The sequence below is a fragment of the Microcaecilia unicolor genome, chromosome 1 (genome assembly GCF_901765095.1).
Source record: "Microcaecilia unicolor chromosome 1, aMicUni1.1, whole genome shotgun sequence".
Classification (NCBI taxonomy): Eukaryota; Metazoa; Chordata; class Amphibia; order Gymnophiona; family Siphonopidae; genus Microcaecilia; species Microcaecilia unicolor.
Genome location: NC_044031.1, coordinates 518,776,920 through 518,802,521, shown reverse-complemented (window position 1 = coordinate 518,802,521; position 25,602 = coordinate 518,776,920). Strand labels below are relative to the sequence as shown.

Genomic DNA, 25,602 nt, shown 5'->3' with positions numbered 1-25,602 from the left:
TTGTAGTATGGGAGGGGGTTGGTGACCACTGGGGGAGTAAGGGGAGGTCATCCCCCATTCCGTCCGGTGGTCATCTGGTCAGTTGGGGCACCTTTTTGAGACTTAGTCGTGAAAATAAAAGGACCAAGTAAACCCGGCCAAATACCGCTTAACGCTGCTTTTTTTTTCCATTATCGCCGAAAGCTGGCCATCTGGTAGCCACGCCCATGCCCCGCCTTCACTTTGCCGGCGACATGCCCCCTTGAACTTTTGCTGGCGAGGCGACGGGAAAGCGGAGATGCTGTTAAAAAGCCAGCTTTCGATTATACGCTTTTAGCCGCTTTTGCGAAATCGCCGGCAATCTCCCGATTTGTGTCGGAAGATCACCGGCAAAAAGTTTCGATTATAAGCTGGATAGTGAGGCACAAACTTTCTTTAATACTCTACTGTCCCACGGAAGGACAATACTTGCTTTTTATTTTGGGGAGTAGGTCAATTTGTATTGCTTCCACCTTAGCTGGCTCAGGCTTTAGCTGTCCACCTCACACTATGTGCCCTAAATATTCACTTCTGCCATCCCCATCTGACATTTGCTGGGTTTGATGGTCAGGCAGGCCTCCCAGATATAATCTTACACTCTACTTGAATGGATCAGGTGGCCATCCCAAGTCTGTACACAGCAATATCATAAATATAAGCTCTAGCATGCTCCTGGAGTCCATCTAACAGACGATTCACCAAGCACTGAAATGTACCAGGGGCATTTTTCATTCCAAAAGGCATCACAGTAAATTCATAAAGGTCAAATGGGGTAATAAATGCTGATTGCTCCTGAGCAGCAGCTTTTAGGGGGATCTGCCAGTACCCTCGACTAAGTTCAATTATGGTCAGGTACTGGGTCTCAGCTAAGTGCTCTAGCAACTTTTCCATTTGGGGCATTGGATAGGTATCAGATACAGTACATTTATTGAGGGGCATAATCGAACGAGGATGACCATCTCTAAGGGTGTCCATCTCTAAGGAGGTTCCAGCGAAGGGGCAGGAAAACCCGTATTATCAAAACAAGATGGACGTCCATCTTTTGTTTCAATAATACGGTCGGGGACGCCCAAATCTCAACATTTATGTCGACGTTAGAGATGGTCATCCTTAGAGATGTTCATCCCCGGTTTTCAGCGATAATGGAAACCGAGGATGCCCATCTCAGAAACGACCAAATCCAAGCCATTTGGTCGTGGGAGGAGCCAGTATTCATAGTGCACTGGTCCTCCTCACATGCCAGGACACCAACTAGGCACCCTAGGGGGCACTGCAGTGGACTTCACAAATTGCTCCCAGGTGCATAGCTCCCTTACCTTGGGTGCTGAGCCCCCAACCCCACCCCCCCAAATCCACTCCCACAACTGTACACCACTACCATAGCCCTTAGGGATGAAGGGGGGCACCTACATGTGGGTACAGTGGGTTTCGGGTAGGTTTTGGAGGGCTCACATTTACCACCACAAGTGTAACAGGTGGGGGGGGGCCTGGGTCCACCTACCTGAAGTGCACTGCACCCACCAAAAACTGCTCTGGGGACCTGCATACTGCTATGATGGAGCTGGGTATAACATTTGAGGCTGGCATAGAGGCTGGAAAAAAATGTTTTTTTATTTTTTGTTTAGTGTGGGAGGGGGTTGGTGACCACTGGGGGAGTAAGGGGAGGTCATCCCCAATTCCATCCGGTGGTCATCTGGTCAGTTCGGGCACCTTTTCGAGGCTTGGTCGTGAAAAAAAAGGGACCAAGTAAGGTCTACCAAATGCTCGTGAGGGATGCCCTTCTTTTTTTCCATTATTGGCCGAGGACGCCCATCTCTTAGCCATGCCCCTGTCCCTCCTTCGGTACACTGCCGACACGCCCCTGTGAACTTTGGTCGTCCCCGCGATGGAAAGCAGTTGAGGACGCAAAAAATAGGCTTTCGATTATGCCGATTTTGGCGACCTCGGTAGAAGGACGCCCATCTCCAGATTTGTGTCGGAAGATGGGCGTCCTTCCCTTTTCGAAAATAAGCTAGTAAGTCTCCTATAATCCACCCAGAAGCTGGTTGGGCCATTTTTTTATAGGAACAAGAATTACAGGAGAAGCCCAGGGACTATGAGACTTCTTCATGACACCTATGGCTTGCATCTCATCAATCTCCTGCTTCATTTGCTTCTCCACCTCAACAGATATTCGATAGGCACTCTGCTTCAGTGGTTTATAGTCACCAGTGTCTACATTGTGATTAGCCAAATGAGTAATTCTTGGTTTAGTAGAAAACACATCAGCATATGTTAGCAGTACTGCTTCTAGCTGCTGTTTCTGATTGAGGGTTAACTGCTCTCCTACTACAACTTGTTGTGTAGATCCCTCTGGTATTGTCTCTGCTAGGAGGTCAGATATGGGTTCACTAACACTTTTCTTGTGGACTACACAGGGCTGGTCCTAGGGTCTCTGGCGCCCCCCTGCAGACTATGAGTTGGCGCGCCCCCCCCCCCCCCCCCCCGCATCTCCTTTCTCTCTTCTCCCACCCTGCCCCTGTCCAGCGATTCTCCTTCGCCCTCATCCCCCTCCCCCTCCCATTTATGGCCACCTACCCGCCCTCTTCTCTCCCCCAACATCCCCCATTTTCTTCTTTCCACCCTGCGTGGTTGAAGTCTTTTTTAATTTACCTCCGTCCCAGCGGCTGCGTCATTTCAAAGCCCTGCCCATCTCTAGCCTTCCCTCCCTTCATGAGTTTGTTCCCTCAGAGTCCCACCCTCGAGGAAATGACATCAGAAGGCGGGACTCTGCGGAATAAACTCACGAAGGGAGGGAAGGCTAGAGACGGGCAGGGCTTTCAAATGACCCAGCTGCTGGAACGGAGGTAAATTACATATTTAAACCCCCAAGGGCGGCACGGTATGGCAGCGCAGTGCCGCAGCGGTGCCCTTGAAGGCAGGCGCCCCCCTGCGGTGCTTACCCCGCTTACCGGGTTTGACCAGCCCTGGGACTACACACAGCTGACACCATAGCTGTGTGGTCTACATAGACCTTTAACATATTTACATGAAAGGTACACTGCTTTCTGTCTTGAGAGTCCATAGATATAACATAGTTTGTATCATTCAGGCACCTTATGACTTTGTAAGGTCTCACCCAGTTAGCCTGAATCCTATTCTGATGTATAGGGACTAAAACAAGTACCTGCTGGCCCTCATAAAACTCTCTGTTTCGGGCTTTACAATCATACCAGGTCTTTTGTTTAGTCTGGGCTGCCTGCAAGTTATCTCTGACAAAACCCATGAGGTATTCTAATTTCTACCACATATTGACTACATATTCAATTACAGGCATATCAGAGGTTTCAACTTTCACCTACCAGTGTTTTCTTATTAGGTCTAGGGGCCGTCTCACCGCTAGCCATAAAGCAGCTTGAATGGCGAGAACCTGGTAGACTCCTGGTGTACTTCTCTATATGCAAACAGTAGGTAGGGCAAGTACTTTTCCCAGTCCCAGTCTCCTGACTCCACAATAGTCTTTAACATACGCTTTAATGTCCCATTAAATCTCTTCACCAACCCATTAATTTTAGGGTGATATGAGGCGGTATGTACAGATTTTACTCCACAGTGTGTCCACAGATGTTGGATCAACTCAGACATAAACTTTGTCCCTTGGTCTGAGAGTATCACTCATGGATATCCTACCCGGGTAAATATTTCTGGCAGGGCAGTGGCAATTTTCTCTGCTTCTATTGTGATAAGGCTACCTCTTCAGGATATTTGGTAGCAAAATCCACTACTGTCAATATATATCTTTTTCCAGTTTGGCTTGGGACAGCTAGAGGCTCCACTATATCCACAGCTATTCTCTCAAAGGGCTCACTGATAATGGTAAAGATTTCAAGGGTGCTCGGGAGAGATCTTGGGGCTTCCCCACTCTTTGGCACGCATCACAGGTTTGACAATAGTCAGCTACAGCTTGAGACACTCTCGGCCAATAGAAGTTCTCGGCCAATAGAAGTTCTGTGTTAATCTAGTGCATGTGTGTATTAATCCCTAATGTCCTGCTAGTGGAATGTCATGTGCAATCTGTAAGAGTTTTTCTCTGTATGCTTTGGGCACTATAAGCTGCTTACCTGCTGTCCAGGACCTACTACTACTACTACAAATCATTTCTATAGCACTACCAGTCGTACGCAGTGCTTCATGGTTGAACCAGGGGCGTAACCACGGGTGGGCCTGGGTGGGCCCAGGCCCACCCACTTTCCGTCCAGGCCCGCCCGCCCACATCGCTCGCGGAAATTCGTTCTCCTCCCCGCCAGCGCTGCATTCTTTTCTTCGATCGTCGCCGGCAGCGCTGCCATTCACACAGGCAGCTCCGCCCCCCTTTGCTGCGTCCATCTGGCCCTACGTACACAGGAAGTGCATCAGAATGGGCCGGATGGACGCGGCAGAAGGGAGCGAAGCTGCCTGTGTGAATGGCAGCGCTGCCGGCGACGATTGAAGAAAAAAATGCAGGGACCGAAGCTGCCTTCCTTCTTCTGCTGCGCCGGTTCAAAGGGTTGCTGGCAGCGTGTAAGAATCACTGCTGCTGGCTGAGTCTGACCTGAAATCCGCGCAACAGAGGGAAGGCTTCTGGGTCATCAGCAGCACTGCAGCAATTCTCTCTTACATGCTGCCAGCAACCCTTTGAAACGTGCTGCGGTGCCGTGATGCTCCTGATGCTGCATGGAGGGGGGGGGGGGGGTTGGCGAGGATAAAATTGTTGGGCTGCTTAGGCGTTGGAGTGGAGGGGAGGGAAAGAAAAGAGATGCTACACAGGGGGTGTAGGAGTGAGGGAAATTGTTAGGGAGGGGAGGGAGAGATGCAGGGGGGTGTAGGAGAGGGAGACATGCATGGGAGAGTAGAAGAAATGGGATCATTATTGAGGAGAGAGAGGGATAATTGCTGGATGTAGGGTAGGGTGGGGAGGGGAGGGAAGGAGGGATGAATGACAAAAGAAGGAGAAATGTTGGACCTGGGAGGGAGGGGAGGAAAATGTACTGCACAGGGGAGAGAGGGATGAAGGAGAAATGTTTCATGGTGGTGGAAGAGATGCTGCAAGGGGGGAAACAGATGTTAGACTTGGGATGCAAGGGTGAGAGAGATGAGGAAAAGAGGGAACAATGTTGACCATGAGGGCAGAGGAGGGGGAAGAAGGAGGGAGATGTAGGATCCAGGAGTAGAAGACAGTGAGGGAGAAATGCTGGAATGTGGGTGGGATGGAAGAGGGGGAGAAATGCTGGCCCCTGGGGGAAGGGGCAAAAGGAAAGAGAGAAAGGACAGGAAGATGCTAGGAGGGGATAGAGGGTGGAGAGAGGAGAAAGAGGGAGCAGATGCTGGGCTAGAAGAGTTGGAAGGAGGCAGACACTGGGATGGTGGAACCATGTGGAAGGCCAAGGGGGTGGTAAGGAAATGAACGAGAGGATGATAGTGATTACGGGGAGTAGATTGAAGATGAAGGCTGGAGAAGGAGTGAGATGGGGAATAGGAGAGCTAGTGGGTGAAAGAAGGAGATGGAAATCAGGTATCTGAAAAGTAAAAAGGAAAAGGATTAGAAGATGAAATTTGAGTGGACAGAGAGCAGGAAGATACGAAAGAGCTAAAATGAAACAAACATCAATATGTCAGTGTAGTGAGGGAATGGAATGAGAGTGGAGAAAAGACAAATGAATAGCAGCTGCTTGAAGGAGAATTAACAGAAAGACAGGAAAGTGGAAAAGAGAAATTTGAACCAACAAAATGGAAAAATAAAATGACCAGACAACAAAGGTAGGAAAGACATTTTATTTTGAATTTATTAACTGAAATTTGTTAGCTTGAGAAATGTGCACAGCGGATATCATTTTATTGTGTTCAGTAGAAAAAAGGAAATATATTTCTGATTTTATTTCTCCACTGTAACATGCTGAGGTTCTGAGTTCAATTTTTGTCTACATATTTTTATTTCTAATTTGTGATCCCTTGTTCTGTATTTGGTGAGAGTCTGGGCCCTAGCATGTCTAACACTAGTCCCGACCCTTGCTGTAGCTGGTGGGGATCCCTAACCTACATCAGCTGAGGACCTCCTCTAAAAGCAGCTAAAACTCCCTTCTACTAAGCTTGGCAGATGGCGGCAACATCCTTGAGCCACCGATAACTAAGCATGCATGGGGTGCCAGCATCGGTGACTCAAGGCATTGTTGCTATTGCTGCCTGCCAAGTTTGGTAAAAGGGATTTGTGGCTGTCTTCGAAGGAAGTTTTCAGCTGACAGAGCTTGGGGATCTTTATGAGCTAAATTATATTTTGAATTGGGAGGTGCCAGGGGAGATGAGGAGAGTGCAGGAAGGAAGGGGGCTGAGACAGAGAGAAAATTTTGTGCCCACCCACTTTGTGCTCAGGCCCACCCAAAATTGGCCGTCTGGCTAAGCCACTGGGTTGAACATGAAGAAAAGACAGTCCCTGCTAAAAAGGACCTGTTAGGATCAACAGGATCAGTCTCTCTGTACAGCAAACCTCCCTTTGAATAGATATTGTGAACTGTCTTTTCCGCTCACTATAGCCAACACTCAAAACAGTCATCACAGATCAAAAAACCTCCTTAAAAAATATTGTCCGGAAAAACTATATGAAATAAATGTGCAAGTTAATCAGATTCTTCATGACACAGAAAAATATCTTATATCTTCAATCTTGTGCTATCAAGCTTCAAAAACACAGCTGTTGTGTAGATAAATCCTCTCCATCCGAGTCATGGGCATAAGAAAAAGCAGTGCCGGTCCCAACAGGAACCTATTTCACCTTGAGCTTCTTCCGGAGACCACACTGCCTAATTAATTCTGCTCAGCAGATAAGTGATATTTTTGTGTGTTATGAAGAATTTGATTGACTTGCACATTTAGTTCTATATTTTTTGGGACACTATTTTTTTAAGGAGGTTTTTGACCTGTGATGATTGTTTTTAACTGTTGGCTATAGTGAGCAGAAAAGACAATTCACAATATCTATTGAGATTGTGCCACAGTTTGATGAGGTCTTTTCCTCCTTTATAATAGAAGTATTGAATTATTCATTGTAGGGGTTTTGGATTTTTCAATTTACTCTTTCAGGTGAATTAGATCTAATTTGTGTATTAAAATATGTTTGCCTGCTTTGTCTATAAATCTTTGTGTGGCAAAAGCTCCAGTCTTGTTTATAATCTACTCTACCATTCTTCTTCTAGGCTGACATCTAAACTTAAGAATAACAACTACCTCTTGTATCCATCTATCCATACTAATTGATAAGTGGATTTGCATTAAATCAATTTTGTACTGTACACACTAAAAGTTTTAGGCGTCTTAACAAACTGAGGACCCCTTTTACTAAGCGGTGGTAAGCACAAAGTGGGCTTACTGCTCGCTAAATATGAAGTACCGCCGGGCTACCACAGACATCCGGTGGTACTTCCCACCTCTAGCATGCCATTATATACCGTGCTACAAAAATATATTTATTTTTATAGTGCCAGAGTGTACCCGGCGGTAATCAGAAAGTGCCATGCACTGCCCAGTTACCACTGGGTTAGCGTGGGAGCCCTTACTGCCACCTCAATGAGTGGCTGTAAGGGCTCCCCCCGAAATGGATGCACAAGTGCTTTACTTGCCACATGGCAATTTCCTGCAGGAAAGAGAGACTTCCCTTTTATCCACTGCAGTTAAAAGGGGGCCTTGGCGCGCGTGAAAAACATGCACCAACGCCAGCATAGGCACACTCTTGCTGCAGCTTGGTAAAAGGGGCCCTGAGGGAGCAATTCTATAACTGGGCACCTCCTGTTAAGCGTCCAATGCGAGCAGGAAGCATCTATTCTATAACGGTATCTGTGCACCCAGATTCCATTATAGAATGTTATCATAACCCATTATCAGCATGCCTAACGTTTGCACACCAGCAGTTATACCAGCCATAGAGCTGGCATAACTGCTAGCTTGTAAATGTGGTAATGACTTGCATAACTTAAAATATTCTATAGTTATAAATTATGGGGGAAATTCTATAAATGGAGCTACAATACAAAATCAGGGATATTTCAGCAAAAACAAAAATGTAATGAACAACACTATCTCAGCTAAAAGCCATATAACTCTAAAACCAATAATAATTATAACTATAACAGGAGGGAAAAGACCTCAAAAGTCCAATATTGGTAATTTATAAATCTCATATACCATTATTGATGAAACACCATTATTACATAAGTACATAAGTATTGCCATACTGGGACAGAACAAAGGTCCATCAAGCCCAGCATCCTGTTTCCAACAGTGGCCAATCCAGGTCACAAATACCTGGCAAGATCCTGAAAAAGTACAATACATTTTATGCTGCTTATCCCAGAAATAAGCAGTGGATTTTCCTCAAGTCCATTTTAATAATGGTCAATGGACTTTTCCTTTAGGAAGCCATCCAGACCATTTTTAAACCCCGCTAAGCTAAACGCCTTTACTACATTCTCTGGCAACAAATTCCAGAGTTTAATTACACATTGAGTGAAGAAAAATTTTCTCTGATTCATTTTAAACTTACTACTTTGTAGCTTCATTGCATGCCCCTAGTCCTAGTATTTTTGGAAAGAGTAAACAAATGATTCGCATCTACCACTCCACTCATTATTTTATAGATCTCTATCATATCTCCCCTCAGCCACCTTTTCTCCAAGCTGAAGAGCCCTAGCTGCTTCAGCCTTTCCTCATAGGGAAGTCGTCCCATCCCCTTTATCATTTTCATCACCCTTCTCTGTACCTTTTCTAATTCCACTATATCTTTTTTGAGATGTGGTGACCAGAATTGAATACAATATTAGAGGTGCGGTCACACCATGGAGCAATACAAAGGCATTATAACGTCCTCATTTTTGTTTTCCATTCCTTTCCTAATAATACCTAACATTCTATTTGCTTTCTTAGCAGCTCCAGCACACTGAGCAGAGGGTTTCAACATATCATCAACGATAACGCCTAGATCCCTTTCTTGGTCGGGGACTCCTAATGTGGAACCTTGTATTACGTAGCTATAATTCGTGTTCCTCTTTCCCATATGCATCACTTTACACTTGCTCATCTGCCATTTAGACCTATCCAAGAGTCTTACCCCTACAGATTTCATACTCCCCCCTGCTTACTCTACTCTATCAATGACCACAGACTTATTCTATCTAGTCCATCTCAGGCCTACTGGAAGTTAACACAAAAAAGTGCATTTTAATTTATGGCCCTGTTCCTTTGGAACAATCTGCCTTATGCGATTCAAGTTGAATCATTTTTGAAAAAACTTTAAATCTAGCCTCAAAACTCCTATGTAAAGAGGCTTTCAATTTATTGAAAGTGCATTCCGCTGGAACAGGATGTATGATTGTTTTCTTGCATGAATGTTTTCCTTTGCTATGATCCAATTAAGCTATTTTCTATAATTCAATTTTATTGTTCATCGCCTTGAATTATTTTGTAACAAAAAAATGTGATTCAACAAATCTTAATAAACTATAAACCGTATTAGTAGTCTTGGGAAAATCATTGGCAGGTGAGGATTAATGTGGAAAGGTGCAGAGTGATGCATCCAAGCAATGATAGATGAGCAAAAATACTGCAGAGCCATAGATTTCTGTAGGTAATTTTCAGATGGATTTAGGAAACCAGTGCACAGCATTGTATACAAAGGGCTGCCTGTGAATGCTGGCAAAGTGCCAGCAAATCTTTAGTAGTCACCACTGTATAGTAGGTCAGTTCTGTTTTAAATAAGCCAGGGAAGTAATCCAAAGGTAGCTGAGGATAATAAGCTAACGAGATGTATGCAGGGTCAGTGTATCATTTACAAAATGCTAGGAAATTAAATGCTCCAGTTGAACCTTTCTGTGTATCATAGAGGTAAGTGCATGCCAAAAGAATCTGGTGTCACATTGTACTTTCATGCAAATGTGAATGCTCAATGCCAATGTACTGTCTGCAAGGTCAAGAATGTGCTGGCATGAAGTTATGGAGAAATAATATTCAGAAAGAAGTTATTTTCAATATATAATGAATTCTGTATTCACTATATACAGTTCAGAAAAAGTATTTGACAGGACTGTCAAGAGCACCCAGTCACAACATAGGGCACAAGGCGGAGACCTAGGTTCAATTTCCAGACCTAGCTCCTGTTGTTTAGGCCAGCAACAGCTAGGGATGCCCCAGAAATAATGTTCATAGTTCTCAATCACATGCATTGTTAATTGGTGGCTCTTTCTGATTGGTTTAAAAGTGTGATTGTGCCTGATTCCAGAGGGAGATACAGTGCTCCCTGTTGGAATGTAATTGTATTTTGCATGCATTGCCTGTCACCTATTATTTCTCTGTGATTACTCTGTGACCTCTGATGTGAATTACTTAGAGAGGTCACATAGCTATGCAACTTCCTGTGGGGGATAGATGCAGTAGATGCAGCACATGGAGCACATGGAGCTCATGATCTCTCCTAACCTGAGAGGATCTATGGTGGTGTGAGCATCCATTACCATCTAAGCACATGGAAGGAGCTGATAATACAAATGTATAGTAATATGTATATATAAGCCTGTCTGATTATAATCTAACTACAAACTGTGAGTAAACAGATGTTTTGTTACTTCAACTTTAAAGTGACTCAGCAGTGAATTATTCAGGGGTGAATGAGAGAGAGATGAAGAAAGAAATTAACATTTCTAAAGCTGAAGCTGTGTGTACTAAAATCTGCTAATTATTTACTACAAATAATCCAACAAAAGGGTTATGGGCCCAGGGCCAGGAATTGAAAAAGAAGAGAAATATTACCAGGCAGAAAAAAGGCCACATTTTTCTCTTAAGTTTTAAAGGAAAGATTCAGTCTGTCTCTCTCTCCCCCCACACAGCAGACAGAAGGCTAAGAAAATGGCTGAGGGAAGAAATTCACCATTGTTCTATTCTCTCAAGGTGCCTAAATTAAATGAGTTTAATTATCAGCAGTGGGAACTAAGATTCATATGTCTCCTTCGAGCAAAAAGATTAGATATATGCTTAGACCAAGACAGAACAGCTGAAAATATGGCTGAATGGGACAATGCAAACTATTATGTGAAGTGCATGCTTTTGGAAGCTCTCTCAGAGAAACAAGCCATATTAGTGGAGGGAAAAGATACACCAAAGGACATTTTATGTAAGCTGAGAACTATGTATGCAACTACATATGCAAAGCAGCAACCAATTTGGTTGGCAGAGTTGAATGAAACCAAATTAAGGGATAAAAGTAAATGTAATGATCACATTATGCATCTTATGTCTTCATTTCAAAAGTTAGAACTTTCTGGAATTCCCATGTGTGATGCATTGAAAAAAGCATTTCTTTTTACCTCACTATCAAAGAAGTTTGATGTTTTTAGGTCTGTAAATGAGGCCATTGAAGGGCAATCTTTTGAACAGACAACATCAAAACTAAGGCAGGAATGCATAATAAATGATTCTGAGGAGATGTGTTCTCAAAGCAAGTCAGAGAGAAATGAAACAAATTTCTTGGCAAAGAACAGAGGAAGGCGGAGCTATGGGAAAACTCCACCCAAGGGCAAGCTGATTTGCTACTCATGTGGAAAGGAGGGACATGTATCTAAATGGTGTAAGGAAACACAAAACACTCCCTCTAGCTCACCTAAGCCAATGGAACTAGAGAATTTTCAAACCAGGAAATGTATGAAGGACAAAGATAAACACAAGGGCTTTCTAATGGCAGAAAAATCTTTGACTATGGTAAATAATAATTCAAATGAAAGTACTTGGATTTTGGATTCGGGGAGCACATGCCATTTAACCAATTGTAAGGATTTCTTTCAGGAAATGTGTCCAGAGGAAGGTATTCTTAAAACTGCAAACGCAGGGACTGCTAAGATCCAAGCAAAAGGTATTGGATTCTTAAAATGCAAAGTGTCTAATGAAGTTAAAGAAATTCCTGTAAGTGATGTCTTGTATATTCCCCAAGCAGTTTGTAATATGCTTAGTGTATCTACATTAGATAAGAAGGGATTTGTGATTCATTTTGAAAATAGTAAGTGCACAATCTCTAAAAATGATGAAGTGTATGCTGAAGCTTTTATGCATAATGATGTTTATAAACTGAGCATTTCAGGTGAAGCCTCACATATGGCGCAAGTAAGGAAGAATGATGGTAAATGTAGTCTGGAAATCTGGCACCGCCGCCTGGGACATCGTGATTTTAAGGTGATCCAGGATCTTTACAGTAAGCAACTGGCCACCGGCATTCAGATAAGTGCAGATGCTGGTAATATGGAGAAATGCATAGACTGTGTTACTCAAAAAGGTGTGAGACCCTCATTTCCTGCATACACAGGAAATAGGAGTAATAAAGTGCTGGACTTAATACACAGTGACTTATGTGGACCGTTTAATATCCCATCATTGGGAAATAACAGATTTGTGCTAATATTCTTGGATGATTTCTCTAGATATTGTGTGGCCTATTTGCTGAAAGAGAAAAGTCAAGTCACAGACATGCTGAAGAAATACGTAGCCATGGTGAGCAATAAATTTGAAAGAAAACCAAAGGTTCTTCAGACCGACAATGGTGGTGAGTTCACTTCACAAAGCATGCGCACATTTCTAGAACAAGAAGGCATTCAACATATCACAACAGTAGCTTATACACCAGAGCAAAATTCTGTTGCAGAGAGAAAATTTAGGTCACTTGTGGAAATGACCAGATGTATGCTGTCAGATAGCAATCTCCCTAAAAGACTATGGGGGGAAGCCATTCTCACAGCAGTGTACCTACAAAACAGAATGCCAACTAATGGCGCTGAGCGCACACCACATGAGACATGGCATGGTAGGAAGCCAAACCTGTCACACATAAGAACATTTGGAAGTACAGCATATACTCATGTACCAAAGCAAAGAAGGCATAAGCTGGATTCCACAACAGAAAGGGGCATTTTAGTTGGCTATGCTCCAGGACACAAAGGGTATAGAATTTTGAATCTGAAAACTGGCATTGTTGGCATAAAACATGTTACATATTTTGATGAAAACAAAAGGGTTGATAAAGGCTGGATTATCCCAGATGAGCCTTATCATCCAGAATATGAAAATAGAACCATAATAGACATGCCAGTGTATATAAATGCCATACCAAGGCAGATGTCTGAAAGCAACTCATCTGTATCTAACGAGGAACAGGCAGAGGAAACAGACACAGAAAGGATCATTGAAGAAGACAGTACAGTTGGAGAAGGGGAATCAATTGGAGAAGAACTCTCAGATATAGAGGATGCGGAAAGGTCAGACCAACCTGTTGTCAGACGCTCATCCAGGGAAAACAAAGGTGTTCCACCCCCAAGACTGTCTTACCTAACAAAGTCAGCAGAAGCTCAAGAGCCCTTAACATGGGATGAGATTGAGAAAATGCCAGCAGAAGAAGCTGCTGAATGGCATAAAGCTGCACAAGAAGAAATTGATGCATTGGATAAAAATAATACTTGGATTCTTACAAAATTACCTCCTGGCAAGAAAGCTATAGGATGCAAATGGGTATTCAAGTTAAAAAGGAATGCACAAGGAAAAGTGGAAAGGTATAAAGCCAGATTAGTGGCAAAGGGATACCTTCAAAAATATGGAGAAGATTTTGATGAAGTGTTTGCACCTGTAGTGAAACACACGACAATCAGAACACTTCTGAGCATTGCAGTCTCAAAAGGCATGCAAGTCAAACACATTGATGTGAAAACAGCGTTTCTTCATGGAGATATAACTGAAGACTTGTACATGGAACAACCAACAGGTTTCATAAATACAAAACAAAGACAGCTAGTGTGTAAATTAAACAAAGGTCTTTATGGATTAAAGCAAAGTGCAAAATGTTGGAATGAAAAATTGCATGAAATATTGACAAATTTAGGATTTAAGCAAGGTGAAGCAGATAAATGCTTGTACACTAGGTGCAGAAATGGACAATATGCATACATTTTAGCTTTTGTTGATGATCTGCTCATTGCAAGCAAAAGTGAGCAAGAGTACAAGGACATTGTAAAGTGTTTAAACCACAATGTTGAGATAAAAGAACTTGGTAATGTGTCATACTATCTTGGTATAGAAATTGAGAAACAAAATGATGGTTCTTATCTTCTAAGCCAGAAGCAGAAAATAAATGAGCTTATTGAAAGTTTAGGTATGCAAGATGCCCAAGTTGTAAGCACTCCCATGATCACTGATTTTCTGAAGGATGAAACAGTAAGAGAACCTTTACCAGATAACATCCAATATAGATCAGCCATAGGTAAGCTTTTATATCTAGCTACCACATACAGGGCTGATATAGCAAATGCAGTAGGAATTTTGAGCAGAAGGGTCAGCTCACCTACCAAATCAGATTGGACTGCAGTTAAAAGGATGGTAAGGTATTTAAAGGGTACCATTGATTGTAAATTAAAGATTTCAGCCAATAGTAATCCAAAACTAATATGTTACTGTGATTCAGATTGGGCAGGGGATCATTCTGATTATAAATCCACAAGTGGATATGTGTTTATGTATGGAAATGTACAAATTTCATGGGCCAGTCATAAACAAAGTATTGTGAGTTTGTCTTCTACAGAAGCTGAATATGTGGCCGTATCGGAAGCGTGCAGAGAACTGATGTGGATTGAAAAACTTTTGCTGGATTTCGGAATAGCTGAACAGAGACCAATCCAGATAATGGAAGATAATCAGAGCTGCATCCGACTGTCACAGAATGACAAGGTTCAGTCACGCACCAAGCACATCGCAACGAAATACCACAACGTGCGAGAGTTGGCAAAAGAAGGGGTCATCAGTCTACACTATTGTCACACCAGTGAGATGACAGCTGACATCATGACCAAACCGTTACCCAGAGAACATTTTGTGAATCTGCGTATAAAGCTTGGACTTTGTATGAATAAATAATTGCATGACAGTTATGCATGAGAAGGGGTTTGTTGGAATGTAATTGTATTTTGCATGCATTGCCTGTCACCTATTATTTCTCTGTGATTACTCTGTGACCTCTGATGTGAATTACTTAGAGAGGTCACATAGCTATGCAACTTCCTGTGGGGGATAGATGCAGTAGATGCAGCACATGGAGCACATGGAGCTCATGATCTCTCCTAACCTGAGAGGATCTATGGTGGTGTGAGCATCCATTACCATCTAAGCACATGGAAGGAGCTGATAATACAAATGTATAGTAATATGTATATATAAGCCTGTCTGATTATAATCTAACTACAAACTGTGAGTAAACAGATGTTTTGTTACTTCAACTTTAAAGTGACTCAGCAGTGAATTATTCAGGGGTGAATGAGAGAGAGATGAAGAAAGAAATTAACATTTCTAAAGCTGAAGCTGTGTGTACTAAAATCTGCTAATTATTTACTACAAATAATCCAACACTCCCCCCTTTTGGAAAACTGAAACTTCAAAAGATTTAGAATTAAAAATGAGGGAAAGTCTCAGTTGGTCCTCTAAAAAGATCCCTGGTCTTTTTTGGGGGGTCCTTCTATGATTAATAGTTGTGAGCTGGGTTTTGAAAACCTGAGAACTGTTAGAAGTCCGGAAGGCCCCTGAAAAAAATTGAAGATCTTAACATGTGAATAGAAACTGTCAACTGTTCTCTGGAGAAAAAGCAAATCAATCAATTTTATCACCATATGCAAGTATATCAAGCAAATTTACCAGGATCAAGCAGAAAATTGCCTCTCATTGTGAACTATTGGTAGAACAAATAGTTATCTACTGTCATTAGAAGGAAGCTTGAGCTTATGAGTTATCTCTTATTTGTCCTGTTTGTCCTAATTAGTTTGTAAGCTCTGTTGAGCAGTGACTGTCTCTTCATGTTCAAGTGTACAGCGCTGAGAACATCTAGTAGTGCTATAGAAATGATAAGTAGTAGTAATAGGCAATTCAATAACTGGGTAGTTACAAGTGCCTTGCATGGATAAATGCACCAATTAAGGCTGCTAACTGGATCCAGATTTGCAGGACAGTGCATGCTGAGACTTGTAGTCTTGCTTTTCCTAGGGAATTCAATGAGGAAATCAGAACTACAAGTCCCTTTATGCAATGGGGTAAACCCAGGACTGGATCAACCCTGTCCTGTGAATCTGGATCCACTAGGCAGCCTTACAATTAGCGCTTCTTAGGTGCCCAAATGCATTACTTGCTATTCTATAAGGGAGAGCATAGGGTTCATTTTCAAAACAGAAAATCATTTAAAAGGTGTCATAAAGCAGCATTTTGAGAAGCTTCTTTTCAAAATGTCCAAATTGCTATTTTTGAAACCTGTTTTGCAGATTTCTCTCCAGTGTGTCCAAATCACAAGGAGGCATGTTGGGGGCATGTTGGGTGTGGGATTAGGGCATTCCTAACACTTGGAACTTTTGCAGCCATAATGGAACAAAACAAAAACCTCCAGGGCTGCAATCTAAATGTTTTGGACTAGACCTGTTTTTAGAATGAATAAGGCACAAAAAGGTGGCCTAAAGGACCAGTTGACCACCCACCTTACTTCTCCAGTGGCGGCTGACCCTTTCCCACCTCCCAAAGATGTAAAAAAAAGTACATACCAGCCTCTATGACAGCTTCAGATGTTATGGCCAGGCCTATTAGAGCAGCAAGCAGGTCCTTGGAGTAGTGTAGTGATCAGTACAGTGCAGGACTCCGGCCCGTATTCCACTCTGTTACACTTGTGGTGGAACGTCTGAGCAGGGCCGCCAAGAGACTGGGCCGGGCCTGGGGCAAGGCCGCCCCCGGGGCCCCGCCCCCCCAAGGTCATCGCCGCCACCCCTCCACCCAAAGGGAGGCGATCTGCAGACTGCCGCTGCTGTGCTTCTTTCACACGGACCAAAGTCGAGGTGAGGCGCTATGATTTTAATTCAGGGGGGCCCGGCCCAGTGGTAGACGGAGGGGGGAAGGCCCAAAGGGAGGCAATCTGCAGACTGCAGCTGCTGCGCTTCTTTCACATGGAGCGAGGTCGAGGTGAGGCGCTATGATTTTATTTCGGGGGGCCCAGCCCGGTGATGGACAGAGGGGGCAGGTGGAGGGGACTGCAGTGCCGGGCCCCCCTTGGAGGCCCGGGGAATTTTGTCCCCCCTGCCCCCCCTCTCAGTGGCCCTGCGTCTGAGCCCTCCAAAACTCACCAAAAACCTAGTGTACCCACATATAAGTGATACCTTGACCCATAAGGACTATTGAAGTGATGTACAGTTGGAGACAGTGGGTTTTGGGCGGGTTTGGTAGGGCTCAACTTACAATATAAGGTGGTAACGGTGAGATGTGTACCTGAGAACCTTTATATAAAGTCCACTGCAGTGCCCCCTAGGATGCCCCATTGCTCTCCTGGGATGCCTGTGTGGCCAGTCTACTAAAATTTTTGGCTCCTCCTACATCCTTATGGTTTGATTTTGTGCGTTTTCACTTGTACGTTTTTTTTTCTGAAAATGAACCAGAAAGATAAATGCACAGAACACAAAATCATCTAGCATGTGGCCATTTTTAAAAAAATGTTTTGCTGTTTCGAATATGACCACATTTCCTTTTTGGATTTGGGATGTTTAGCACAAAACATTCAAAGTTGGACTTAGACGTAATATCGAAAATGTCCCTCCACAAGTACTATGGTGCATAAGTGCAAGGGAAGCATGCATGTGGACAGAGCGTGGGCAGGAAATGGACATGGTACCAACTTACAAAGAGTAACCTGTAGATTTTTATAGGCCACTTGCCCTGCATGATGCACTTAGGGGTGCCAACTTACACATGCAGGCAGATGATCAAAAGCCCCGCGCTGTTCCAAACAGTGCTCTAAAATAGCGCTGGAACAGCGCGGGGTGCTATTAGACCTATGATCAGAGATAATGCATGCAAATTTAAGCAGCGCAATTATCTCTGATCATAGGGTAGAAGTGCGGGCAAATTGTGCCTGAGCATGCGCTCAGCACAATCCTCCTGCACTTGTTTGACAGGTCTGGGCTGTCAAAAGCCCAAACCTGTCAAACACAGGGGCTGGAGGTCCATGGGACCACCAGTACCTGACTACCCCTGCCCCGAGCAACCCCTACCCTACCCCTGTCCGGTCCCCCTGACGATCCCCCCCCCAGGGAGGGCTGGAGATCCAGTGGGTCTCCAGCCCCCCAACCCCCCCCCCCCAAAATGGTCCCTGGTGGTCCAGTGGCCGCCGGCCAAACCCCCCTCCCAGCAAGCGATGAGGGGGCTGGAGTTCCGGCGGACCTCCAGCCCACCCCAAATCCCCCCCCCCCCACCATTGTCTGTCGAATCCCTGGTGGTCCAGCTTGAAAAAGAACCCCCTCACGGCCCCCCTACCTTAGTTGGAGGAGGAGGGTAGCCTGCCTCCCTCCTCTTCCTTGGATTGACAATGCCGCAAAATGGCAGCGCTGAGCCCCGCCCAGTGCACCCTGGGATGCGCTGGGCGGGGCTACAGACCATATAAGGGATCAATTCCCTTATATGGTCTGTAGCCCCGCCCAGCTCATCCCAGGATGCACTGGGAGGAGCTGGGTGCCGCCATTTTGCAGCGGCATCAACCCAAGGAAGAGGAGGGAGGCAGGTTACCTTCCTCCTCCAACTAAGGTAGGGGGGCCGTGAGGGGTTTCTTTTTCACACTGGACCACCAGGGATTCAGCAGACAATGCTGGGGGTGGGGGGGATTTGGGGTGGGCTGGAGGTCTGCCAGACCTCCAGTCCTCCCCATTGCTCGCTGTTGGCAGGTTTGCTTTGGGGGGGAACGGGGGCCTGCCAGCATGCAACTGCATGCTGGACAGGGCTCACCATTCCTCCCCAATGATCTGCAAACCCTAATGCCAGCTCGGATCTGGCGTAGGGTTTGCCGCGGCCAGCGACCCAAATTTTGGCGTGCTGACTGCTGCTCATTGGCGATGAATGCGCTAAGCCCTGTTTAGCATGCATTTGCATGCTACTTGCGCAAAGAGCCCTCGAGCACATTGTTTCACGTACTCGAGGTCTCTGATCATGGGGCGGTAGCAAACGCCAGCGCTAGTATGGCACTAACAGCCTCTAGCGCTGGTGTTTGCTTTTGATCATCTGCCCCCTGGTGTTGGAGCATCAATGCTGACTTGCACTAGTGCTCTATAAAGGAATCCTGACACCAAGATGCCGTTATAGAATTAGTGCTCAGCCCACAGCACTGAGGTGCCTAAATTGAGGTCCCAAATTGTCGAATGGCACTGCTAATGTGCTGATCCCACTGCTAACCAAGATACCTTGCATTAAACAGTTACAGTACACTTTCTAAAGACTAGCTTTCTTATTTTATGACTATAGATATCGGTCTATTCTCCAGCTGGTAAAGCCGTGGTATGATGAAGTTAAAGATTATGCTTTTCCATACCCTCAAGACTGCAATCCCAGGTGTCCCCTAAGATGCTATGGACCCATGTGCACACATTATACACAGGTTGTATGAATTGCATTCTTCTTCCATCGCCAGTTTACAATTCAAGATTGACTGTTGCACATAACTAAATATTATATTTACCTATGAGTGTTATATATTTCATATTTATTCAGATGGTATGGGCCACGTCCAACCGAATAGGCTGTGCAATTAACACATGTTACAACATGAATGTCTGGGGATCTATATGGCGACGAGCTGTTTACCTGGTATGCAATTACTCCCCTAAGTAAGTGCACTATGTTACTACTTTCACATATTTGTATTTACTTCTGCATTCATTTATCTAGGTCTCTCTGAAGTTTCGCTATTTTTGTATATATTCCCCCAGATTCTATATATGGCACCTAATGTTGCGAATGCAAATTTGGCAGTGTGGCCAAATCGCGTCCTCAACTTTATTGGTTAACAAGCCAATGGACACCGATAATTGGCCACTAACAAGTAATGATCAGCACTAATTGGCACTAATTAGAATTTACGCATATAACTTCTGTAAAGTGGTGCGCAAAAATTCTAATCCTTAGATCTCATAAGGAGGTGTGTCCATAGGAGGGGCATAGGCGGGTCGTGGGCGTTCCTAAAAATTATGCACACTGTTAGAGTGTGTCTGATCTGCACCTAAGTTATACCGGTTTTAGTTGGCATAAATGGTCAGTCCTAAGTGGGCTATTCTATAAACTATGCCTAACTTTGGTGAGGTTTATTGAATAGTGCTAAGCATGTTTTTTTCTGTGCTGATTTCTTTTGGTGCCATATATAGAATTCACTCCATTGTTCCTAGTTGATGTACAGATGCAGGCTTTGACTCACCCAAATTTGGGACATAAGGTCTATTTTACTAAGTGTATTGAACTGTAGACATAGCCCCCCCCCCCCCCCCCCGGATTCTACACAGGTCGCCCAAATTTAGATGTGTATCCCAGATGCACATGTAAACTAGTCCTTTGGGTGCTGACAACCAACTATTGATGCTAATGAGAGTTAATTGGTATTTAATTGGCACTAATTTGGATTTACATGTGTATTTGCCCATGTGCTATTCTATAATGCTGCAATCCAAAGTGTCTCATGTGCAACTCAAAAGGGGGTCTAGCCATGGGAGGGACATGGGTGGATCAAGGACATTCCAAATATTTAGGTGCAGTGTTATAGAATACCGAGTCATGCGCCCAACTTGGGCGCCTGGATTTATGCCAAGTTTCAACTGACTAAGTCCCTGTGCCCAAAGTTGACCATGGGAATCCACTCTAAGCACTACTCTGTAAATGGCACTCAGCCCGGAGTGCCCTTTGTAGAATATCACTTAGCACAAATTTTTCCCTGCGCCTAAATTTGAGCACCATTTTAAAAAATTTATTTAATTTATTTGTTACATTTGTATCCTACATTTTCCCACCTATTTGCAGGCTCAATGTGGCTTACATAGTACTGTAAAGGCGTTTGCCAATTCCGGTATGAACAAATACAGTAATGTTGTGGTAGAATAAGGTTTGTGTGTACAGACACATTAGGGAATCATAGAGAGAAAGAGTTATTATATGTCCATTATGAGCTTTGGTTTCATTGTGTTGCAGGGTACAGGCATTTAAGTTGGGTCGGTAGGTTATGCCTTTTTGAACAGGTTAGTTTTTAATGATTTCCAGAAGTTTAGGTGATCATAAGTTGTTTTCACGGCTTTTGGTAATGTGTTCCATAGTTGTGTGCTTATGTAGGAAAAGCTGGATGCATAGGTTGATTTGTATTTAGGTCCTTTGCAGCTTGGGTAGTGGAGATTTAAGTATGTTCGTGTTGATCCTGTTGTGTTTCTGGTTGGTAGGTCTATGAGGTCTGTCATGTATCCCTGGGCTTTGCCGTAGATAATTTTATGAACCAGGGTGCATATTTTGAAAGCAATACGTTCTTTGATTGGGAGCCAGTGCATTTTTTCTCGAATCTGGCCCAGAATGAGGCAAAATCATACGCCTCTATATTTATTTATTTATTTATTTTATTGCACTTGTATCCCACATTTTCCCACCTATTTGCAGGCTCAATGTGGCTTACAAAAACCTGTCATGGCATCACCATTTCAGGGTAAGAGGTACATTTAGTGGTATAAAGATATCAATGATAACAGGCTAACAGTCGATCTGATCAAGCAGTTATAGAACGAAGATGATCAAAGTAAGGGAGGAGTGTCGATATGTTGTAGTTGGTTATGGATTCTCGAGGTAGGCTTTGGTAAAGAGATATGTTTTCAATGATTTGTGAAAGGACAGGCTCCTGCCTGGTTAAAAGCCACTGAGCTTTCTGGCATCCAGTATTCTGTGGCATTTAACTGGGTGATACTGAATATCGACTCTAACCAGCCAGTCACTAACTGGCTAGGTTAGGGGCAGTCCAGAAGCAGAGATTGGGTGGAGGCATGACTTAGCTCGTTAGTGGCAATATTCAGTCCACTAACCAGCTAAGTATGTGGATAAATTAGGACAGCATAAAAGCCTCTGTTTTAGGCAGCTACGTGAATTTTTAGCCTACAACTGAGACACCTATTGACTGACATTTCTAACGTTAGGTGACTAAAACAGAGGTATCTATGGCAGGTGCTTAGCATTTTTCAAATATCAGTCTGTGAGTGAAACAGGTCCTAAGAAACATTTGTGACCAAAATACACTATATTTGGCAGTTTTGGTGAAGTTCAAACAAATGTATCTTTAAAAATGTATTGTAGAAACCTTGCCTGTCTTATAAAAATACATAACTATCTGATATTTGTATACCATATTTGATTGAACTTTTGTTTAGGATAGGCAAAACCAGCAATACATTTATGCGCCAAATTTCCTCACTTTGTACCTTCATCCTTTATCTTTATACAAATATAACAACATTAGTACATAAACATTGCCATAGTGGGACAAATCGAAGGTCCATCAAGCCTAGTGTCTTTTTTCCAACAGCGGCCAATCCAGGGTAAATCACCAACAGGGGTTAAGATTAAAGGCAACATCAATTTGTCTCTCAAAAGGTCAGACAACTGTACGCTACTAACGTTTAATTCACGGAAATAATTCCTCCTCTGTGTAACTCGAGTCAGAAGATAATTGTGTATTCACAAATAGAGTACATATATGAAAATAAAGTTCAGAATCTTCCCTTGGTCAAGATCCAGAATAAAATTAATAAAGTACATCCAACTGCACTATATTCCCCCAAACTACAAATGATAAAATAGTTGAGAATTTTGAGCCTTTAAAGCTTCTCCAATACACTTCCTAAATATCGGAGCACATAATATACTTTTGAAGTTGGGAAACAATCTCAGAGTGTGCCTAATGTCCCAGGCTGGTGTTAGGGGTGGCAATTACCCAGAAAACAGGGGGTCCACAAGCCTACCTCAAGCGGAATGAAGCACACCCTGAAGGTGGGCTTTGGGGCCTTCTCCCCAGTTTCTGCCCTGGGCCAATGCATATCTAGCCCGGCTATAATCTCAATAAAGCATTCCTAAGCATGTTCCCAGATAATACATGAACCTTAGGAAACGTAACAAAATGTAAATTCCTCCTTCTAATGATATGTTCTAGCATCTACATCTTATTTTGTAAGACCATATTGTCTTTCATCAGATATAATTCATCAGCCTAGATTTTCTCCACTTTCCCTCCCAGATTACTCAAAGTCAATACGACTTTCAGCCTCTTGTTTGAGAGTCAAGGATTTTGAGTTGAATTTTTTTCATCAGCATAGTTATATCAGCAATGAGCCCAGAAGGACAAGTAATTGCTTTCCTAACTACTAAACTGTTATTTTACCAGAGTACTTCAAGTAGCATGGCAAATGAAATTTTGCATTGCTACAGCTGGAAACATCATACATTCCTAGAGACCACAATCCAAATACAAGCCAAGTCCTTTATCTTCTACAACACTGCTGCAGATTGTAAACCCTCCCACGCATTGATGCTTCAACCAGAACCCCCCCCCCCCCCCCCCACACACACACACACACACACACACACACAAACACAAACTCCTGTAAAGCTTATTCTTAGAATGCCTCCCAATTCCCCAACCCTCCCAGCAGCTATTGGAGGGGGGTTTGGAGCTATTCCCTCTAGATCCTGCCCCATCAGCACCCAGATTCAAAATAGTAGTGTCACAGCAGTAGTACTACTAAGGGTCAAGCTGGTAAATCAAGGAACAGTCCTTTATTTGGCAGTTTAGTCCCTAGTAGTTGTACACGGGGTGGGAGAGGGGAAAGCTTTCTAAGAAGGTGCTTTCAAGGATTGGAGAGCTTTTCTAAGAAGAGGATTTTCAGGGGTGGGGACTTCTGATCAAGGGTGTTGGGGACTGGAGGGTTGAACCTGCAGTAGCCCCTTTAAGAGGCTCCTCAGAAGTATCAGACTCCACGTCAGCAGCCCAGTGGTCCCAGGGAGGAAAGATAAATGACAGATCAAAGCTTATTATTATTGTAAGAATAGCACAGCTTGTAAGGTCAAATGAAAACTGCACGCAGCTGTAAATGAACTTGGCTGCACTTTATCTGAAATTTTGGCAGCTTTTGTGGAGCACTGTATTGAAATTTAATTACATCTCTGGTGGTGCAGTTAACTGCTAGCACGCCAACCAGGCTGGTAAGCTATTACAGCCTCTTTTACAAAGCCGCACTACCAATTCTCGGTGCAGCAAATGAGAGGAAGCCCATTCAATTCCTACGGACTTCCTTTCATTTGCCGTATGGGAATCGCTAGTGCGTCTTTGTAAAAGAAGCCCTTAGCTACTCATTTTTAGCGCACGCTAAAATCGCTAATGTGCCTTTGTAGACAGGGCCCTATGTGTATTCTTGTCAGCACATATACTCATATGCACATGTTCATCCATGCAATTTTGCAATAGCAATTTCCAGTGTGTAAAACATGTTATATAAGAAGATGCTATAATTAGTTTAAAATGGGTGTGAAATTATCAGGTGATGCGTAGGGCATGCTGATTCTAAAGTGCTTTAATAGATAAACCTGTTTGTGGGAATTTTGGAAATCAAGAAACATTCAAATTAGATTAGAGACATAACCAACTCAAATTAAATTTCTTTCGGGATACGTTATATTTGTCTAGTAGGATTGTATAATCAGAATTGTCGACTAATAATGATAAATGTTGCTGAATTTTCATTTCTAGGGGAAACTGGATTGGGGATGCTCCGTACAAAGTTGGAGTACCGTGTTCAGCATGTCCACCAAGTTATGGAGGCTCTTGCACGGACAATTTATGCTTTCCAGGAGTGACATCAAACTACTTGTACTGGTTTAAATAAAAAAAGAAAAGTCGTATTGAATATGATTTCTAGTGAGTCACCTAGCTTGTATATTGGGTTTACATATATTTTCTGTAATAATAACCTTATGTTTAATGTTTGTATTCATTTGTATAACTGTTTGTGACAACTATTATTCACTTAACTCTTTGAAATTTGTGATAAGAATTCTTCCCTACAAATAATTTAGATGCTTTAAAAAGCTCAATCATCTTGAGTAGAAAACTTTCTAAGGGGCCCTTTTACTAAGCGGCAGTGCATGTTTTTGAAATGCACAGAGTCCCCTTTTAACGCAGTGGGTAAAAAAGGTGGAAAAAATGGCTGTGCGGTAAGTTCACACTTGCTACCAGGGGCATAGCCAGACTTTGGCAGGAGGGGGGTCCAGAGCTCGAGGTGAGGGGGCACATTTTAGCCCCCCCCTGATGATGCCGACCCCCCCCCCCGCCATTTTTAACCCCCCAAGCTGCCGCCGCCACCAACAACTTTGACCTCCCCCGGTGCCAACCCTTTCGACCCCCCTTCCTGGCGCCACCAACCCTCCCCCGCCACCGCCGTCACCATCGGGTACATTTGCTGGCAGGGGACCCCAACCCCCGCCAGCTGAAGTCCTCTTCTCCCGCGCGGCTGCATTGCTGGCTGATCTGCAAGGCTTTGTTCTGTTTCTGTGAGTCTGGCGTCCTGCACGTTGTATGTGCAGGACGTCAGACTCACAGAAACAGAACAAAGCCTTGCGCCAGAAGAAGAGGACCTCGGTTGGCGGGGGTTGGGGTCCCCCACCAGCAAAGGTAGCCTATGGCGGCAGCGGGGGAGGGTTGGCGGC

General features: G+C 43.7%; 1 protein-coding gene across 1 annotated transcript in view; it reads left to right on the top strand.

The window, feature by feature from the left end:
* PI15 (peptidase inhibitor 15) overlaps window positions 1-25,128 on the top strand; it is a 56,838-nt gene extending 31,710 nt beyond the window's left edge. The window contains 3 exon segments of the mRNA XM_030190175.1: window positions 19,354-19,486; window positions 19,600-19,715; window positions 24,647-25,128. Coding sequence (XP_030046035.1) covers window positions 19,354-19,486; window positions 19,600-19,715; window positions 24,647-24,782 — 385 coding nt within the window. The 3' untranslated portion in view covers window positions 24,783-25,128.
* The last annotated feature ends 474 nt before the right edge of the window (window positions 25,129-25,602 follow it).